Raw genomic sequence first — 17,328 nt, forward strand, 5'->3', positions numbered from 1 at the left:
TCATCCACAGACATAAAAACAGGAGAGAGGAACGTTCACGTCAACAGTCATAGAGCCATAAATAACAGGAAAGAGATGAACACGCCGCGGTGCAAAAGATAACTCACAGTTGATTTACAGACACTGCAATGTTTGGACAGATGAGAGTAATAAAAATAAATCACGAGACTGACGTGAGGGCGAAGGCCACCAGCGCTCCGACCACCACGATGAAGTCCAGGATGTTCCACAGGTCTCTGAAGTAGGAGCCGTCGTGGAGGATCAGACCCTGGTCAATCATCTGAGAGCAGCACAGTGAGTCAGGCTGAGTTATTTCCGTCTGAGCGTGTGAGTTATAGGGGATTCAGCTCCTGAACTGGCTGCATCGGATAAATATGGGCTCAGACAACAGTGGATCCTAACTCGGGGTCGCTAACCTCAGTAGGCGTCACTGAATAAATCTGAGTGTCGGTGAGACGATAAAGTGCAGAAAAAAGCAGTAAAAATGTGTTTCTGCTGTGCAGTGTTGCAGTTACCACTCCTATATCTGCTCCTGTGTTGTAAACTACGGGTTCATTTAACTCCTTGGAAACCGGACAGCGATTCAAATAGTAGAAGTGGAAAAATTGTGCGTGAAAACAACATTTTTTTATGTGTTTTTGAAGATTTTTGGCAAATCTTTGTGCTTCGTTATGAAGTCGCCTCGTTATGAAGCTTTTACTGGACATTTGTTTTTCAGAATTCTTAAGTGACAAACATCAGCTTCCGATTTTTGCACTTTTTAAACTGTATTTTGAATTCAATTTCCAACAACAACAACAAAAAAAATCTGCTTTTATTCAGCACACACCCAAGCAGGTCAGGGCTGCAAATGCAAACCTCCTAAATGTGGAGAAATAAATATAAATAGACTTGATGTGCACCACGATAAATACGTTAACGAGGCAAATAGGTGGTGCAGAAAGTGCAAAGAGACATGATGCCTTCATAGAATTGTAAAATTGCCAAAATAATCTCATTTATCAGAGTCAGGAATTACAAAAACTGAAATAATTTTCAGATTTTCAACTTTCCTTGAACTGATCATTTGTAACTAGCCGAAACTAAGCTTAAAATTGCGGTAGTTCATTAAAACAATCAAAAATCCTCGAAAAAATAAACTGTTTGTATTGACAAGATTCTATCAAAAGACAAAAATTCTGCACTCTTTTGCACAACTATGAAGTGATTAATGACTCACCTGTAACTGACAGCTCAATTACAAAAATTCAGAGACTTTTCAGCTGAACCGGGCTGTACTACAAGTCGTGTTTACACAGCCTGCAGTTCAACCCAACTCAGCCCCGAATATGAGGGATGCAAACAACTTAAAACAACTTAAAAATGTAAGTTGTGTATTTTTTTAACATCTGTGTACATTTGGGAAAATGCTCTACAAGATATTTTCATTTTTTTAAATTAACACGTTTAATTTAAAAAACATCTATATGCTGCCCTCGCAGCGCATATTCTCGTGACCAGCTAGACAGCTAGCTAACATTTCAAAGTCTTCAAATAACCACACAGGCCTTGCTTTTCTGTTCTTTACTTGAGCTCGACTTCGATCAACAGTTTTCTCCAAGGCAGAAGCGTGATAAAACATTAGCAGCAAAGGTTAGCTGTGTCCGTTGCGGCTGTCGGCACTCTACCAGAGACGTAGCTAGCATGAGGCACGTAGCAACTTCAAAGATAGGTCAGAGCGGTGAGACTTCTCACACCGCCATCATTTCTGACACCAAAACAAAGAGCACTCACTCTGATGCTGTTTTTTAAAACCCAACTGAAATCAATTTTCAACTTAATGACTTAGCTTTAAAGACAGCACAATCTACTTTTTTTAAATGTTTTTTTCAGAATTTATGGAGTATAGCATTTCTAAACTGCACATAAGACATGCTTAACCTTTCTCTACTTCTAGTTATGGTTGTGCTCTTTCCAGAGAGGTGCAGGAGTTTTATAAAGCAGCAAAAAATGAGCAAAAAGTGACTAAAAATGTGACAGGAACAAAGAAACTGCTTGGAGTTCAGTGAGATAAACGTGGTCAAAACACATTTACGTATTCTGGCACCATTTCTTTTCTAGATGAAATAATCGCACCATTTAAACAGAGTTGCTCACCTTAATAATCATCTCAAATGTGAAGACTCCAGTGAACACATAATCAAAATAGCGGAGAACCTGGAAAACCAGAAGGACAGTCAGAGAAAAATCACAAAATCAGACATTTGTTGAACATAAAAACGCAAATGTGGTCTTTTCTAAAAGTCAAACTCTGTCACTTGTTGTAATAATTTCATGACACTTACAGCTGCTTTACTCCTCGAGCTCTCAGAAGCCATTTAGTATGAAACAGTCTCTTAATATGATTTTAATACAACGCAGGATAATTAGCCTCATTCCTCCCATAAACCACCAGGCTCTGTCTCATCTGCCTTCCTCATCAGAGACTTAATTGCCCCCCATCAGGTAACGTTAGCCGGCTTTTGCAAAACAATTTAGGGGAATTTTATGAGAAATGATTTCTGTTTTTTTTTTTTCAATGGTACTTTGGCTGCTGACTGTAGATGCAGGGAGCGAAGACACCCAGGGCAAAGATTAACACTGATTGGAATCATATCTCAGGAGTTAACGGGGAGCTGCAGTATGACAGAGTGGTTGAAACGGCAGAAATATTCATCTGTAACACCCTCTGAACCCCAAAATCCACCAGGAGAGGTTTGAAATGCTGTTATCTTTTAAAAATAGCCACAAGTACAACATTTAGCAGAGCAAAAAGCCTTAAAAAAAACAGGAAGAATAGTCAGACTTTCAACAGCCTTTGGACTAATCATGCATGACAAGCAGTTCTATCATTTCTCATTCAAAAATTTGCCAAAAATAAATCGTTTGGACAAACCAGATTCTCTAAAAAACAAAACATTCTGCACTTTTAAGCACAACAGGGAAACCATTAGTGACTCAGCTGTGACTAACGGTTACATTAAAAAAAAAGAGACTTTTTGGATGAACTGCAGGCAGTGTTTACACAGATGAAACAGTAACAATATATACATATATATATATATATATATATATATATATATGTATGTATATATATAATAAAACTGTGTTCTTACAAACTTGTTCTTCAATGTGTGACTGTAAAAATATACTTTCAATGAATACAAATCCACTAAAAATATTGATTTACAGTGTTTAATTGTACTCTTTAGCATATTTTTTCTGCACCTTTTGCCACCAGATTTAAGCTGTTTTTTTTTAAATTAATTATTATTATTATTTTTTTTTACAGTCTTTCTTTCACAGGCCGGTAAATGAAGAACATTCAAAAAATAATGTAAAAAATAAATTCAACTTTTCTATTTGAGTGACATAAAATCAGTCATCAAGAAAAATGGCGTTCACAACAATCAACCCTGTTTCCCTCCACCTTAACTTGAGTTTCATCAAAGATCTTCATCTGACTCGTTCTGATTTTCACTCCTGTTCATCTCCAGTTTATTAATATATATTATTTATTAGAATATTTTCCCCCTATTGTTGGCAACACATATGGACGCTTGAATAGAGGTTGTACATGTTGTTTAGAGGTTTATAAAAGAAAAAACAACAAATATTCAAAGAAATTCAGCTTTTGTATAGCCTTTTTGTATTATGGCATAACTGTGTCCTACATGTTTTTAGTTCTGTCTCCTTTGTTTCCATAGAGGTGCAGGACTTTTTGCTTTTGTCTGTTTAAAATATCTCCAATATTATTGAAAAGAGTTTCATAGTAATGTCAAAAAACGGAACCTATGATAATTTTTTAGTACATTTGCAGTGAAAATTGAGACTACAGGAACAAAAGAAACTGCTTAGGCTCCAGAGGGTTAATTAAACCTGACCCATCAAAAATACAGCCAGAAAATTCAGTCTTTTTGAAACTGAGGAGTTTATTAACCCTTTTAGCAAAATCCACAAAAAATTACTACATTTTGCTTCTGATCTATTTTTTGTATACAGTGGGCAGTTTTGCCAACTTTTTACTCACAATATTGTTGATTTTAGAAACAAAAAATAGTTTTTTTTAAACTATGTATCATGTTGATGAGATAGATGTCTCAGAAATTCATGTAAAAAATGTGTTACGTATGGCTAAACAGGGTTACGTCCTGATTAGTTCCTACATCAGTGTGAACACAAACCTTATTCCAGTCAGATGAGGTGGCTACAGGGTCCTCAGCAGCCAAAGCGATGCTGCTGGCAGCGATGACCAGCAGGATGGACATCTCAAAGTAGCGGAGGTTCACCACATAGTGACAGGCTCGACGCACCCTGAAGGACAGCAGAGGTGGGATATTAAATACATCTACTGAAGGATGGACTGTCAGGCTTTACTCAGACTGAAATGTAAGGATTCATAGAAATAAACACATCAGAAACAGTCGGACATTTGGGAGCTGGATGAGAAAATCAACACCACTCTGACATGTACACAGAAAATCTGAATCTATAAGAAGCTACTGCCAGGGACATTAGTTTAGCATAAATACTGGAAACAGCTCACCTGGCTCTGCTGAATGATCACAAAAATAACGTGTTTTATGTCAGTTATGTAATCTGTACAAACACAACAAGTGTGAAAACAACAAGCTGTGGTTTTACCCTGAATTATGTGCCTATTATTTATGATTATTTTTTTGTATTTTATCTATTATTGCTTTTATATAGTGTTTTGTTTTAGAAATTTTTGTACTTCCCATTAGTAACGAACCAAAACTAAGCTTAAAATTGTGATATTTCATCAAAAATATTTTTTCCATAAATAAACAGTTTGTATTAACAAGATTCTGTAAACAACAAAAAATTCTGCAGTCTTCTGCACAAATGTAAAGCCGTTAATGACTCAGCTGTGACTGACGGCCCAGTTACAAAAATTCAGAGACTTGTGAGGAGAAATGGTCTGAATTAGAGGTTGTGTTTACACAGCCTGCAGTTCAACCCAACTCAGCTCCGCAAACAGGGGGCAGGTATGGAAACAAGCTAAAAATAAAAGTAGGAAAGCATGTGTAGTGTATTTTTTTAACATTTGAAAACATTTTGGGAAAAAGCTCTACAAGTGAAATCTATTTTTTTTTGCAAAATAAATAATAAACAAAATTCAACTACTGCTTTTATTTTTTACCCCTGAATTTATGGTCGTATAACTTTGTTACCGTGCACATAAGACATGTTTAAGCTCTCTCTACTTCTAACCATGGTTGTGGGCTTTATATTGCAGCAAAAAATAGTAAAAAATAAGTAAAAATGCAACAGGAACAGAGAAACACATGAAGTTTTCTCCAGTACTTCCTAGTCAAGACTCAAAACGCATCTGTTTAAAATCTGCAAATTCAGTGTAATTCATTCATTGTTTTTTAACTATTGTGTAACTTGTGTCTGTTTTGTTTTATTTATTTTACTGTGTTTTTTATCCTTTGTAAAGTGACCTTGGGTGCTGTGAAAGGCGCTGCCAAATTAAATGTATTATTATTATTTTTATTATTATTTTGATTGGTGGTGTCTGTGTTTCTTAAAGTCCAGTGGATTGATTTAAACTACTTTGGATTTGATTGGTGTGAATTAGATTTTTTAATTCAGCTCCAAGAGAGCCGTCCTCAAGAGTTCCTGTCTGCCTGAACTTTCCGTTTGGGCACAAATGGAATATGAAAAAATCTTGAATCTATTATGTGACTATTTCTTCATCAATATATTATTAGATTATTAGACAATCAACACACAACTTTCAAAAGTTTTTTTAACCCTGTGAATCAGAGGAACAGCATCTTTTTTTTTAAAAAAATTCTAAAATTACACGATTCATCAGAGCCAGAATCTACAAAAGCAGAAAGAGTCGATGGGATTTCAACTTGTTATGGTCCTTGAACTACTCATCCGGGAAGTTATTTCAGTTGAAGAATAAAACTGTGATACTTCCAGTTTGCAAAAGCACTTTATACCATGTACTATTGAAAAAAACAAAATAAAGGATTTGCTTAACAAGATTCTGTAAAAAAGCTAAATATTCTGCAGTTTTTTGATACAACTGTGAAGCTATGAGTGATGGACTGAAGCCAACAAACATATGGCAAAAATTCAGGAACTTGAACTGCAGGCTGACAGGATTTAATATTCAAAAAGTAGAAAAATCATAGTGTATAGTGCAAACTATTTTGTTTCTAGTACGGGTATCACTTAAAAAAAAAAAAAAAATGCTGCACATGTTGATTCCAAGTTTCTTAAATTTTTGTAAAATAAAAAAATCAAATACACCCCCTGTCAAAAGTTTTAGCACACTTTCTCATTCAAATAAAGTAGAACCTGTCCTACAACTTTTGACAGGGGGTGTATCTACCAAATTTGGTACACATATGCAGCACATCAGGCTGAACAAAAAAGTCAGTGACAGCCACATTCCAAAGCCAACAGGAAGTGAGATATTTTGCGTTGAATGTCAGATTTTGCCCATTTTTCATTTTTTTCTCGAGCGAACTCCTCCAAGGGGGAAACTCCAATTCACCTCAAATTGGGCCAGTACATACAGGAGGCCTTAATGATCCAAAGTTATTAAAATCTTTTTCCAAAGTCAAAGGGCGTGTCCGTGGCGGCCTCTGGAATTTTGATCCTTCCCCATGAAATTTCAAATGCTGTGTAAATGTCCTGAACATGCTCCAATCTGCCTGAAACTTTACATGTATGATCAGAGTCCTGCCCTGATCACATCCAGATGATGAAATACACCCCCTGTCAAAAGTTGTAGGACAGGTTCTACTTTATTTGAATGAGACAGTGTCCTAAAACTTTTGACAGGGGGTGTAAGTTCAACTGTTGCATTTTTCTCCATTTGTGTTTCATTCTGCAGGGAAGACATTTTTGAGCTTTCTCTGCCTTTAGCCATGATTGCGTTGTTTCCACAGAGGGGCAGGACTTCATATTGCAGTGAAAAATGCCCACAGGAGCAGAAAAACGCACAGAAATTGTCATGTCATAGTGAATATTGTTATATCAGAGATGTAAGAGGTATGAACCTACGGGTTGTCAGGTTTGAAGATGAACATGCTGTCTGGGGTCACGGTGTCGACAGGCTTCGTCTCTTCTGCTTCCTCTGATTTGCAGGTTTCAGGGTCCTTACTGTTGACTGCAGAGAATCAGTGGAACAAGATGAACTTTCCTGGTAGTCTGGTAAGAGCCACAGAAACACTAAAATATGCAAGTTCAGTTTTCTGTGGCATTTCAATCAGAGACGAACAACGACAGGCTGAATCAGTTAACTACGAGGCTTCTCAACATGCCTTAAAGGTAGACAGTAGACACTCTTAAGCTAAACTGAAATGAAATACACAAATGTACATACATGAGGTAAATAATAAACTAATCATAGTTTTTTCTTGGAGTAGTGGACTGCACTTTCGCTTTTCCAGTTCATCATTGAAGGTCCCTCTGTCCATTTATAAGAAAGTGGAAGGCCGACAGTTTCAATGGGAGGGCTTCACATGCACTTAGATACACTAACATGATAACACATCTGACGCAGCTGCCAAAACATACACCGAAGCTCACGCTATAAAATTCTCTGGTAATTATGCCATTACTCCACTTTATCTTTATACAGCACATAGTTTTTTTGCTGCTATATTAAGGCTATATTTTATGTTCAAAATCTCCCATACTGCACCGTTTTTATGCAGGCAACACTTTAAAGTAACAGATGTAAGCTAAAACATGACTCTGGTGCTCCACAGGATACTCAGAAGCAACATCAGAGTCTCTGCATTTTACGGATGATGCATATCTGTTGGCATCATTAGACCACGACCTTCAGTTTGTACTGAGGCGGCTTGAAGATGAGTGTGAAGCAGCCGCGACGAGAATCAACACCTCCTAGTCTGAGGTCATGGTTCTCTGCTGGAAACTGGAGGATTGCTGCTTCTGAGATGGAGGTGGGCTGCTGCAAATGAAGGAGTTGAAGTATCTGGTTTGCAAACTACTGGAAAATGGAGGGTGAGATGGATAGATGCAATGCAAAGTAGACGCTTACTGGAGGATGAAGCTCTTGATTTACCACAATCGGTCTTCATTGCAACCTTCACCTACTGATATGAATTCTAGGCAGTAACTGAAAGAACGAGATTGTGGACAGAAGCAGCTGAAATGGGTTTCCTCCATGGGGTGGTTGGGTTCAGATATAGAGAAACTGAAGAGTTCCGACTTCCGAAAGGAGCTCAGAGTAGGGTCAATGCTCCGTCACTTTACAGGGAGACAGCTAAGGTAGCTCTGATTAACCCTCCTGTTGTCTTCAATTACAAGCACCAAAAAATATGTCTGAAAAAAAAAAAATTCTGCAAAAAAATCCTCAAATTTCTAAAAATTTACCAAAAAAATCTGAAAATTCCAATAATCCCTAAAAAGTTTCTCTTTTGTGGGATGTATTTTAAAAAATCCCACAAATTTGGCAAAAAAAATTTCAGTCCTTCCAGTGTTCCAATGTTTCGGGTGAAACATAAAAAGTAATTTTATTTGTTTCGGACACTTGGAAAAAACAATTTAAAAAATAGTTATGTTCGCAATGACTTGTCTGTAGAAAACCGTCTTGCTTGAAATCGGTTTCTGGTGCATAAAAAGGTTGTTCTAGAAGGATTAAATATCTCATCTGACCCAGGGACACCTCAGGGTCCTCCAGAAGAATCTGAAGAACTTTTTTGGGGGACATTTGTGATTTCTAGCTGAATGACCATTTATATTTCACTTACGACTACTGAGAGTCTGGTGAGTGATTTGTTCATTTAAACTAAAACCTGTCTCATTAAACTGATGCCTTTTCAGACCAAAATAAGTGGAGTAATACTTATGATCATCACAAGCTATGAAAAAACAAAGCACAAACTAATACTAGCAGCTGTGAAAACATGCCACGGATCTACATTCGTACCTGTGATCGTGGAGAGCTCCAGAGACGGCTGCACGTTGGGAACCTCGATGATCACACTGGAGCTGAGCTGAGCTGTATCCTGGTCCTGATCGGCCTCCTTGTCCTCTGAGACATCCGGTGCACTCGGTTCTGATTGCTGAGGAGGCGCGTCCTGCTTCTGAGGAGACTGGTCACCGGTTTGAGTCTGGTTTTCTGTTGGGTTACCGTCCAGCTCTTCACTCGGGTCTCCCTGTCTGTAGGCGCAGAGAAACACTTTACTGGAGGGTTGATGTGTTTGATGCCAGTTAACTTAGAGGCTCCAAAAATGTGTGGAGATGCAGGAATTATAGACAAGCTTAGTCTTTGGGCTGCAAAGTAAAGCCATGATGAGAAGTGCTATGACACAATCGTAAAGGAAAAACTGTCAGTCCTGCTCAGATTCCTTGAAAATGTCTGCTGTCGGATGAAATGATTACACTCAGTGAGAGTTCAACCCTGTTTATTCCATCCATCTGTTTTTGCAGATATTATCAGAGACGAATGCCTGTTAATTGGAAATCTTTCAGTAAAGGGACACTTATCTTAAATATGCAGCTAAAATGGTGCAAAATAAGGTGTTTCTTGCAGCAGTGAGCATCTGAATTTCTCGGATCTGAACAAATTATTTATCCCCGCTGAATAATTGAGTTATTCACAGCACAGTTGGATCTACATCGGGCAGAAAAAGTTAAAAATGAAAGCTTGTATGACAGCTCTTTGTTTACTGTCACAGCAGAAAATAACAATATTGGTGTCTGCATGTCTCCCTTTTCTATGAAACATAAATCCATTGATTCTTCTTTCAGGCAGTCTGGGATCCATATGAATATGCACACACATGACCAGGTTCGTTTACCAATTGGATCATTTGTTTGTGTTCATTTATAAACAAACAAATCAATGCTGCGTGGATTCTGCAGGCTTAGATGTACGGTTTTGAGTAAATGACTGAGGTGACTTAGTATTAATGTCTACCCTTCTGTTTTTCATCAGCTTGTTTTGTGTATTTTGTGGAGTTTCTTCACTGCAGGTTCACCTTCGTACAGTGTAGTTTGGCAGCAATTCAGTTATAGTCTTTTGGGGTTTTAAGCATTCACATCCTCACATTTTACCTTCACAATGCAAATCAGTTTTGGGATATATTTATGATTCTTTGTCTCTGTGTTAAAGCCGTCGCTCTGTGGAATAATATTTTACACTTCATGCTTTCCCATACTATGTGGGGCATGTTTACTAGTTGCCAAGTTGCTGCAACTTCCTATAAAAGATCTATTAGCACCAAAGTGTTCGCCTGATCAAGGTCCAACAACAGAATGTCACAAATAAATGTTTCTTTGCAAGTTATGCAGTGGGTACAAGTCTATTTTTAAACTACAGAAAAACAAAAAATATTGTTGGCTGTGCATTATTGCATAACTTTTCCAAGTAAGGATGTCCTAATCAAGTTCTTTAACCCCCCCATCTGTCTTTGAATATTTAGTGTCTGTCAACACCAAGTCCCAATCTAATACCATTTCCCTAGTTTTCCATCATAAGTCACACATTTATCCATGTGCTAACATAACTACACAAGGGTTTTCTAACCATCAATGAGCCTTTCAACACCATTAGCTAACACAATGTAGCATTAGAACACAGGAGTGATGGTTGCTGGAAATGTTCCTCTGTACCCCTATGGAGGTATTCCATTAAAAATCAGACATTTCCAGCTACAATAGTCATTTACCACATTAACTATGTCTACACTAGATTTATCATTCATTTTATGGTTAAAAAAAACTGTTTCTTTGAACAGTAGTGTATATGCTTGAAAACGGCTCCAAAATTCATTCCTGCATCCAAGCTTCCTTAATGGTATGAAGATGGTCATGAACCTTAAAGCTCCAGTAGGATACTGTCTGCTATGGTCTGCTGGAGGGTAGGGTGTACTGTGGCTCCACAACCTGTATTCACTACATGCATGTTAGAAGATGTGTTGTAGATCAGCTGTAGTACCTGGTTGTTCCACTTTTGCTGTTTTACATGGTAGACGCAAGGAGACAGTGACTTGGACTATGAGTAGTTCATGTTGGCAAGCTGGCAAGCAGAGCGCGTAATAGGGGTTTAGCTAGCAATGGGTACCATGACTAAGACTTCTGTGATGCTTAATGACCTCCGACACGAGCGCATGTGTTTAACCCTTTAAGCTGCAGTCAATTCCAGCCGTTTTCAGAACAAAAAAATCGCTAATATTCTATTTTTGAATAAAAAAAATGACGAAAAATACAGGGAATATTGGACAACCATCGCGAGGTGCATTTCCTTGAAAACGACCGATTCGTGGATTTTATACCGACTTCAGGACATGTTTTGGACAAAATAGTTTACTGGCTTGTGTCGTCTGGATGTAAAAGGTTGGATTATGGCCGTTTTTTGTGGAATCTTTTTTTCTGTGTGTAATAATGAACCCGGAAATGTGAGTCGCGCTGTGTGCGTTGAAGCCGTGTATAGAGAAAGGATGGATGGATATTCGTTTTTGTCGGACAAATGTGTTTTTCTCACCCGCTGTAGTAATCACATCTGAAAGTGGTTTATACCGTCGGATTCATGAGAATCTAAGCTTTCCATCGGTGTATAGTGTTTGTATAATCGTGTTTGCAGCCGTCGGACACTCTTGAAATTCCTATGCAAATTAGTAGGTGTACCGCCGGCGGGACACTGAAGCGCACTGAAGCGCAAAGGGTTAAAAAAAATGTCTTGACTGGCCTCAATCTCCATCCAGAGATTCTATCGAGGAATCCCTGTTTCCAATAGGTGTGTGGTCAGGTCACTCAACAACAACATGCCATGAAACAGACTAAATGTAAAATCCTGGGATGAATCCTGCCTCAGACATTTGCTGCATCTCATTCTTTATTTTCTCTAAATGATTCCTGTCTCTATTGACTTTTATCCTCAAAACAAATTCGACACTGGAGCGCGTCTTTTGCCGCAGATGAAGGTTTGAACAGTTCTTTGTCAGTCTTACCTGCTCTCCTCCTGTTTAGACTCTTCTCCTTCTTTGTTTTCTGGCTCTCCATCCTTCTCCTCTACTGTTCCTTGGTTTCCCTTCTTCTCGCCGACCATCGCACAGCTCGCCGAGTTGCTTCCGTTCCCTGGAGAAGATCCTAGACTTCTGGTGCCACTCTGATGGTCACAGTGATGCAGAGCCTTCCTGACTCTGATCCCACCGTGACCTTCCATGTCAGGAGTCAATGCGTCCAAATTATCCGGAGGTCTGAACTTCTTTACCGCCCTGTGCTGACGATCGCCGTTCAGCCTGGGGCTTCGTCGCTCGCTGCTTGGTTTGTGGCTTTGATTGACGTTGAGTTTTCCGCCCTCCGTGACGGGCTCTGCTTCAGGAGGCTCTGGGATGGTCATGGACACTGAATCAGGAAGAGGAACGTTTGTAGGATCCACAGACTCCGGCACCAGCACCGATATCGGGGGTTCGGGTACGTCTCCAGATACAGCAGCATCCAGGGGCAAATCCACCGACATGGTAGATCCTGAAGCCTGGTTCTTGGATTGGGAGGTCAGGGGGTCTGTCAGATGTTTTAAACTCCCTGACGTGTGCTGCATGGCCTGTCGGTGCAGGGACAGCGGGCGTCCATGCTGGGGATGAGCCGAGGCAGGAGGTCCGTCTTTCTCGTCGCTGGGGCTGCTGAAGAGGATCTCTCGGCTGGACATCTGGCGGTGTCTCCGAAGCTGGCTGGTCCTCTGCTCCCACACCGACATGGTCATCCTCTTTCTCCTCTCCCTCCTGGACATGAAAGAGTTAGAGGGGTTGAGTGGCGGGGGAGGCCGGCCCTCCCTGATGCTGCCCTGGGCCTCCTCCAGGGAGCAGGAGTAGGTCGGCCGGCTGCGGTGAATCGCTCTTTTCCTGTACAGGTAGGGTCGCCTCCGCCGGCTTCCCCTGGGAAGAGCGAGAAGAGATCAAACGTAAGGATATAAAGACAAAACGCTTCATTTTTACAGTGCAACATTTGACATTCAGTAGATTTAGCATAAGGCTAGAAACATTTTCATTTTAGCTGTACTTTTTAGTATGTGAAGATCCAGGACTGAAATAATTTCATATTCTCCAAAAAGTTGATCTGATTCAAACCAAAGTGTTCAAATGGACTTAAAGAAAAAGACACAATAAAAATGTAGAAAGAAATTTAGTTTAACCAACTTATTTTTTCTAGTTTGGCTGACATATTTGTAAGGCTAAACACTGACATGTTGCGACTCTGTGCTACATAAATAAAACTGAAATGAACAAAAATATGTAAAGTTTGTTATTTTTTTAGTAACAGTTACTTTCAGATCACTCTAGAATCTAAAAACTTGAGCCAATTGAAACAAAAAAGTTAAAATTGAATTTAAATTAGGCTTTTAAGAAACAAAACTAGTATAAGCACACCCTCCAGGACGCATTATTCAGGAATTAAAACTCCCAAGAAACTGCTGTTCTGGAGTTTGAGAAAACAGACTTTGTGGAAATCTGATACGTATCTTTGATAAATTAGGTTTGACTGTTTTTTTCTATAATAATTATAAAAATTCAAACCATGACAAAAGTTATTTTAGAATTCAGTCTACCCATAGACTTATAATTATTTACATAGCTATAGATTGTCTTTGAACTGACTTGGATAAAACAAAAAATGACTTCACAAGTTGAGGCTTTAAGTTCTGAATGTGAAATAAAGAAAGTTCCCTGGAGACGTTTCACCTCTTGGATGAGATGTGAAACGTCTCCAAGGAGCTTTCTTAAAGTCCAGTGGATTGATTTAACTACTTTGGATACCATGACCTGGATGAATGAGAGCCTACACAGATGTGAAATAAAGAAGAAAATATTTAAAATTAAGAAAACATAAAAGCCACCGTTTGTGTGACTAATTGATTCAACTTACTGCCTTAAGTTTATCTAACTTGTTTTCTGAAGTTCAGTTAAATTAACTTTCACAGCTCATAAGATGACTTTGAACAAATTAATCAACTTAAGTGCAACTAACTCTGATTTTTAGTACAACAGGTGAACTTGTATTTCACATTTTCCAAGCCATACTTTCTAAGTTGCTTCACGACTACGTTGGTTATGAAAAAGTGAATATCACGAGTGCTTTGGTCTGACGTTCGGGCGCTTTATCAAACAACAAAAAGCCAATTTCATTTCAACATGAAGCAGTTCACTGATCGATCGATGCCGATGTCGGGTGGAAAATGAACCAAGCCAGGAATTCTTCTGTGACTTCACTAACAAAAAGATGCACAATGAAATCAGTGGAGTAGATTTTCAGAAAAAGAAACGTGGATTCAAAAACAAAGCTGGAGAGTTGAGGAGGTACAGGACAGAAGCTTGGACAGAATGCTTTTACAGAAACATGAGTGAGAGTTTGAGAGAGAACTGAACAGACAGCGTTACTTACTGGAGCGTGGACTCTTGCGTGGTCCGTGTTATCAATGAGCGATTGGTTGAAAACAAGACATTAGTGCTTTTGTGAGCAGAGACAAAACAGACCAGGAGACACACACCGAAACACAACTACACACTCTGTTAATGCCATTTAGCAGCTGCTCTCAGCTTGTTGTTCAACGCTTAAGGCTCAAGCTGAGGACTACGCACGGATAAAATATTAATTTCACAGCATAATAGAGTGATTTCCTTTGTGCACGTCCAACATTTTAACGCTCGCAGTGGATGAAAGGGTAAAAGTGAAATGTTTTGATGTGTGTCTCCATCGGAGCCAAGCGGCACATTGACAAACAAGATGGTGTCAGTATTAGAACAGTAGAACAACATTCAAAAACATCAACGGTACGCACGACACAGATAGGAAGACATATTCAGTAGACCGTGATGCCAGACAGTCGGGTAGAGAACACAGAGATGAGCTCCATCAGCAAACACAGGTAAAGAGTGCATATTCAGATACCCTTCAAACAAAACCACCACATCGGGATGCAGCTGCCACCTCACATATTAGCATTCTTTGGGGGACATGCTAGCGTGTAAAAGAGAAGATCCAAGAGCTGAGCTTCAAAAACATGAGCTCAGAACGTTTGGAATGCTAAGGAGTGTTTGGGAGAGGGTTCAGAGACTTGACAAGGAATGAAAAACTCCACGCACACTGGAAACACTCGCCAAACACTCCAGCCCCGGTGCCACTTCTCGAGCTTTAAGCGAGAAGCGTTCTGAGCGTGTGCATCGTTTCTGTTTTTCTTCCTGTCATCATGCCGACCAGATGCATGCGCTCCCAAAGTGAAATCAAAATCCAGCATGCAGCATGTCGTGTCATGCAGGTTTATCGGACTTCAGCTGCTGCCGAGGTTTCAGAGAGAACGTCAGAGAGGAAACCAGGAAGCCTCAAAGATCGGAGCTTCACCTCTGAATGAACCCAGGTGACCTCCATCTTCTCTCTGAAGTGAGTCTGATCCGCAGCTGCTCAACTGAAACTAATACTCACTGCATCTCGAGGTTTTTTTAACGTACAAGTTTGAAAATTAAATAAATCTGAGGTTGCACAGTGAAAGAAAAGTGAATTCCACCGGAAATTACTGCAAGAACACATCAAAATAGAGACATATGCTGAAAATTCACATGCTATTTTGGAGACAAAAAAAGAAATAAAGACTATTTCCAGGAGACTCCTGTAAAAACTGATGATTTTTGTTTAGAGCAGCTACTTAATTCAGGCAGCTATTAATGATAACTTAACCCCAAAGCACTAAGATATAGACTGTTTAATGTTTTTTTAATATATCGCGCTGGATTATTTTCATTCATTTCGAAAACATATTTAATACATTATTATTTCTCATACATTATTGCCTTCAAATAAAAGTTGCCAATCTATAAAAATGTAACTTATCCTTTATTCTTTTTGTTGTTTTAGTTGTATATGCATTTAGAACTCTTAAGCAGAGTTGGTAGATCTTAATTTTGCATCGTAAAGATTATTTATGGCAAATGTCTCCACTTTGCACTCACATTTATGGATCATAAAAGGACAAAATGTTGGAATTTACAGGACTACAGTTGTGATTTTTGTACATTACAGTTGCAACACCATATAAATAAAGTATATTATAGAAAAGTCTGCTTACAGTGATGATCACTAATCCATATGTGTTACCACAGAGCGGTTGAATCAGCAGCTACTACTGCCAGTATTTACCGTAATTTTACAGAAATTAACTGTTACAGTGCATTTGATGGTTCTAATGCTGCTTACGTGCAATCTTCTGCCCATATTTATTCTATTTTATTGGTTTTTATTTGATTTATTTTACCTCACTCTGTGTTGTTGCCTCTTTTGCGTATATTGTAATTCTTAAAATAGTTTTGTTTTATATGTACATTTGATTTTATTATTATTTGCTGTTAATTTCATTCTGTTGCATTGATTTTGATTGATTTTTTTTCTACTGTTCCTGATTAATCCTACAACAACATTACAGGAATTTAGTGATAAATCAGTGAATTAATGTCGGTTTTAAATACTTTCCACTTTCTAAATTCGACAATTATTTTTATTTTTCATTCATTTATTACCCCTATGGGTTATTCATTGGTTGCATGTGACTTTTACACATCAAGCAGCAGCAGAATAATACCGTATTACTATAAAAAAGTTGATTGTTTTATATTTTTGGCACAATAAGTTGCTGAAATGCATTCATTTAATTGGATTATTTTTTGTTGTAGGATAGAAACTGGCATGAAGAATCACAGAATTTCAGTACTACTGATGCCAACTATGAAATTTCTGGTATCTTAACCTCCCTGAAGAATAGTTTTACAGAGTTTCAGCTGATTTGCTGGAGCAGGTGGAAGATGGTAAGCAAAGAACGAGGCATCATAGATCAACGGAAACTAATATTTACTGCATTTCTAGACTTCTTCCTGTGTGAAACTAATTTATAAGTTTCAGAAAAAGGGCCTGAATAAAGAAAGACAGAGACAAAAAAGGAAATGTCGTGCTAATAAGGTGTAAAATCCTCTCCATGCCTCCATGCAACAAGCTGTTTGTCCATTCACAGCGTGCACACAGAGCCGGAGCTTCCACTCCTGTTCATGCACATGCACTTCCACCACCTGTGACAAGGCAATGTGCAATCAATTCCTGAGAAAACAAATCATCTAATCTGCCAGCTGGAGACCTGGGTATTAAAAAAAACAAAACAAAAACAATGTCATGTTAACTTTATGAACGCTGGAACCCTCCCGGCGACGACATCCGCTGCGCTGGAGTACGTTACTGTAATGGACACCCTGTCTTAATTTGGACACCGAGTAACCCTGTCTCCATGACGACGACGTAAGCACCTCCCAG

The 17,328-nt window shown here is 38.7% G+C and overlaps 1 protein-coding gene across 9 annotated transcripts in view; it reads right to left on the minus strand.

The window, feature by feature from the left end:
• The window catches only part of LOC110958899 (voltage-dependent R-type calcium channel subunit alpha-1E), a 177,605-nt gene that overhangs the window by 28,750 nt on the left and 131,527 nt on the right, over window positions 1-17,328 (minus strand). For 6 of the 9 annotated variants that reach the window (XR_007941400.1, XM_051947193.1, XM_051947192.1 and 3 more), the window contains 6 exons: window positions 11,991-12,917; window positions 8,966-9,198; window positions 7,069-7,174; window positions 4,203-4,332; window positions 2,137-2,196; window positions 174-280 (listed from right to left, as the gene is read on the minus strand). Coding sequence is in view for 8 of the 9 variants with exons in the window: in XM_051947193.1 (XP_051803153.1) it covers window positions 174-280; window positions 2,137-2,196; window positions 4,203-4,332; window positions 7,069-7,174; window positions 8,966-9,198; window positions 11,991-12,917 (1,563 nt within the window). In the remaining variant the exon portion in view is untranslated. The remainder of the gene's footprint in view (window positions 1-173; window positions 281-2,136; window positions 2,197-4,202; window positions 4,333-7,068; window positions 7,175-8,965; window positions 9,199-11,990; window positions 12,918-17,328) is intronic. The other 3 variants (XM_051947196.1, XM_051947195.1, XM_051947194.1) reach the window with 1 other exon arrangement.

The sequence above is a fragment of the Acanthochromis polyacanthus genome, chromosome 4 (genome assembly GCF_021347895.1).
Source record: "Acanthochromis polyacanthus isolate Apoly-LR-REF ecotype Palm Island chromosome 4, KAUST_Apoly_ChrSc, whole genome shotgun sequence".
NCBI lineage: Eukaryota > Metazoa > Chordata > Actinopteri > Pomacentridae > Acanthochromis > Acanthochromis polyacanthus.